At 41.2% G+C, this 3,086-nt stretch overlaps 1 protein-coding gene across 1 annotated transcript; it reads right to left on the reverse strand.

Annotated features, from left to right (window-relative positions):
- Window positions 1–435: 435 nt before the first annotated feature.
- LOC135493950 (growth hormone secretagogue receptor type 1-like) lies at window positions 436–2,042 on the reverse strand. The gene has a single exon (XM_064781638.1). It carries the CDS (start codon window positions 1,761–1,763, stop codon window positions 714–716), a length of 1,050 nt encoding a protein of 349 aa, XP_064637708.1. The 5' UTR covers window positions 1,764–2,042; the 3' UTR covers window positions 436–713.
- Between the last annotated feature and the right edge of the window lie 1,044 nt (window positions 2,043–3,086).

Genomic DNA, 3,086 nt, shown 5'->3' on the forward strand with positions numbered 1-3,086 from the left:
TAGGTGAGATTCTGCAAGTACAGATTTTCAAATTCACTGCTCTGAAAATCACCCACAGGCAACATCTTGAAAGCAACCAGCCACGGCTTTTTCTTGCGAACACTCTCGACCGTCGTCGGAAACAACCGTTCAAAATACACTTGGATTCAAAGTGACCTTGCTCAATCCTTGTTTGGCGAGAAAAAGGCGGCGGATAGAAATAGTAATATATAGCAATGTAATATTACACCGCGTTTCTATTTACGACATCGAAAGCCAGATGCAATTATAGTTCTAAAATGTTTTGATGCTTCTAAAATTTCTGACTATGGTTGCCATGTACATATCATGCTCATGTACTCTGTAGACATGATGAGACAATCTTGCAGCGCTTCACCCAATTGTCATAAACGTTTATTAAACCCTGTTTCTTTGGTAGGACGTGGTGCCCTCCAGCATCCACCGGTCTCAGATCGGTGCAACTAGAGTATCAAGGACTTGACCCAATGATTTATTGGATCAAGATTACCTGTGCCTGTGTTGAGACTCGAATGGAGATGTGGAGGGAATTATAAAAACAGTCAATGCATTTCTGTATACATCTGCTGGTCATAAACAAGATCTGTCGATCTGCCATGCACTTCACGGTCATCTGACCAAAGGATAAGAAAACTCAGCACTCACGAGTACGACATTCGCAAAACCAGTACTCATAAGACAAGAATCGTTCTTGGTTACTGGGCCGATATCGCTTTGACAGAAACAAGCATTTCCCGTAATTCACGCCGAAATTTTGCAATGGGCAATGTGTACGCATAAAAATTCATTCCATAATTACAATAAAGAAAGAATTCCGCAAAAACTTTGGTGAATGTTCGAACAGCGATTGCTCGTGGTGTTATAAAACTGGTGGTAGTATAGTTAAAATAGGTCCTGCTGATCTGATTTGGAAGCTGACAGAGAATTGAACTTCCGGAAACAGCAAGAAGCATTGTTGTAATGTGACTGCCGCCATCTTTCTGTGTCTGACCTTGACCTCGCCCATTCTGTAACCTCAATCTTCTGCGTCTGTTTGATGACACTACACTGATGATCCCCAGATTTGAAACGAACACCAAACTTAGGGGAATGTAATATGTTGTTATTATTCTAAAATGCGCGTAATAATAACCCCACATTCCTGGGAGTTTGCGAAAGATGCAATCGTTTGTTCCATTTTCTGTAATGGCTGCTCGTCCCACCTGTGTACCTATGTGTAGTACTGCTGCGATGATGACGATAAAACAAGTTACAAGGTTTGCTCTGTAAACACTGCAGAGAACTCTGGCCCTGAGGGGAATGACCACGGCAATACATCTGTCAACTGACATGGCTGTCAAAAGGATCGATGATACGGCCGGCCACAGGCGTTTGAAGCCGTTTAGAAAGATGCAATATACTGTTGCTTCACCAAATATAAAATCAGTCACTTCTGATGAGATGCGCGCAGTTAGAGTCATCAAATACATCGAATCTGAAATGGCCAACATTTTCGTATAAAAACAAGTCGACGATGATTTGTACTGAGCCCGTGATAGGAGGAGAAATGAGAGAAGGTTGCCGGCCACTCCAATGACCACGACACCTAGCGGGAGGTAAACTGAAAACCATGTGATCAGGTCCTCGAAATATTGAAGAACCTTGTCAACTTCTGCTGCTCTTGTGTAAAACGTCGGCGTGGTGTAGGTGACATTCGAAGATGAATTTGCCATTTCACTGACCAACGAAACCCTTGATTTTTCCATCCTGTCGTTAATACATTATAGCGTAAATCCATACTGATTCCTCACACAATGGCTTTGAATATCATGTTTTACACTACAACTTCCGGTAATATCCTGACGAATTCCAGTGCCCTGTATATGGGCGACGCCTTCGTCTGGTACGTCCCGATTATCTGTGAGTGCCTTTAATGACTGTTCAGAACGGGCGTGACCTCACCCCAATCCCGTCATACATCGAAGTAACCGAGTGTCCGGAATGGTACTTTCTTATAATGAAAGGCAAGCCATCAACGCTCCTAATGCGCAGCAATCTAGTCTCTAATGATTGTTTTGGTGAAAGCGACTGATTTAAATAACACAAGCAAATCGGCTACACGCCCTATTTTTACATAATTGATTGACGTAAAGTTGTAATTTCAAAATTAGTAAAACATATAAAATATTTGCCGTTAATCGTCGGTCACAACTATAAATACACGTGGTTGCTACAAGGCATCGTGCATCAAATGAAACTGTGCGGTAAACAAAAGCTGATTTGATTTGCTCATCTGTAGATATAGTACACTTTTAAAACAGGAAATAACATATTTTCCTCTTGACTTGATCAAATTCTGCATGACAGATGGATACCCTTCAGAGTGATTATTTTATTCGATGTGGTTGTTTAATTTCTAAGTTTGGTTTGTGCGCCATGTCTATTGGATGCACGATGGCATAGGCATTGCGGATAATCAGTTCGGAACATTTTTGCAAAGAAACATCCTTCTCAAAACGTTAACAGTATCGTCTCTATACCGTTTACCACCCCCGACACAATACAAGTAAAAGTTGACAGCATAGTTTAAAAACCAAAGGTTCGTTACAGACCACGACTGGACAGCTGTACGAAGTCTCCAATATGCCTTAGTCATGATGTAAAACTTGTCAATTTGAGGTATCTTTAGAATTGGATAATTCAGCCTGTACGGTAGAGACAACACGAAATATGCAGCACTGACGAAAATTAACATTTGTGTGAGATTCCTGGTCTGTAGTTTCTCCTTTGCGCCGTCTGATTCTTGTTGGTCCAACATGGCTCTACGTCGCTTTGAAGCTCGCTTCAGACTGATGATGATGAAAATGTTGCAGCCTAGGATTAGGCTGAATGGTAGGACTGAACCAAGTGTAATGCTGAATGCATTGGTAAAGGTGACAATTGAAGACACAGGATGACTGATGTACACAAGTCTTGTACCTGTAATATCAACGATGAAAGTCGAAGAAGAAGAAAAAGAAGAAGAGAAGAAGAAGGCTTTTTCACAATGGCTATTAATCTAAATAATTTTATTTTCAGACAACATGCAC

This window comes from Lineus longissimus, chromosome 9, assembly GCF_910592395.1.
Source record: "Lineus longissimus chromosome 9, tnLinLong1.2, whole genome shotgun sequence".
Lineage (NCBI taxonomy): Eukaryota > Metazoa > Nemertea > Pilidiophora > Heteronemertea > Lineidae > Lineus > Lineus longissimus.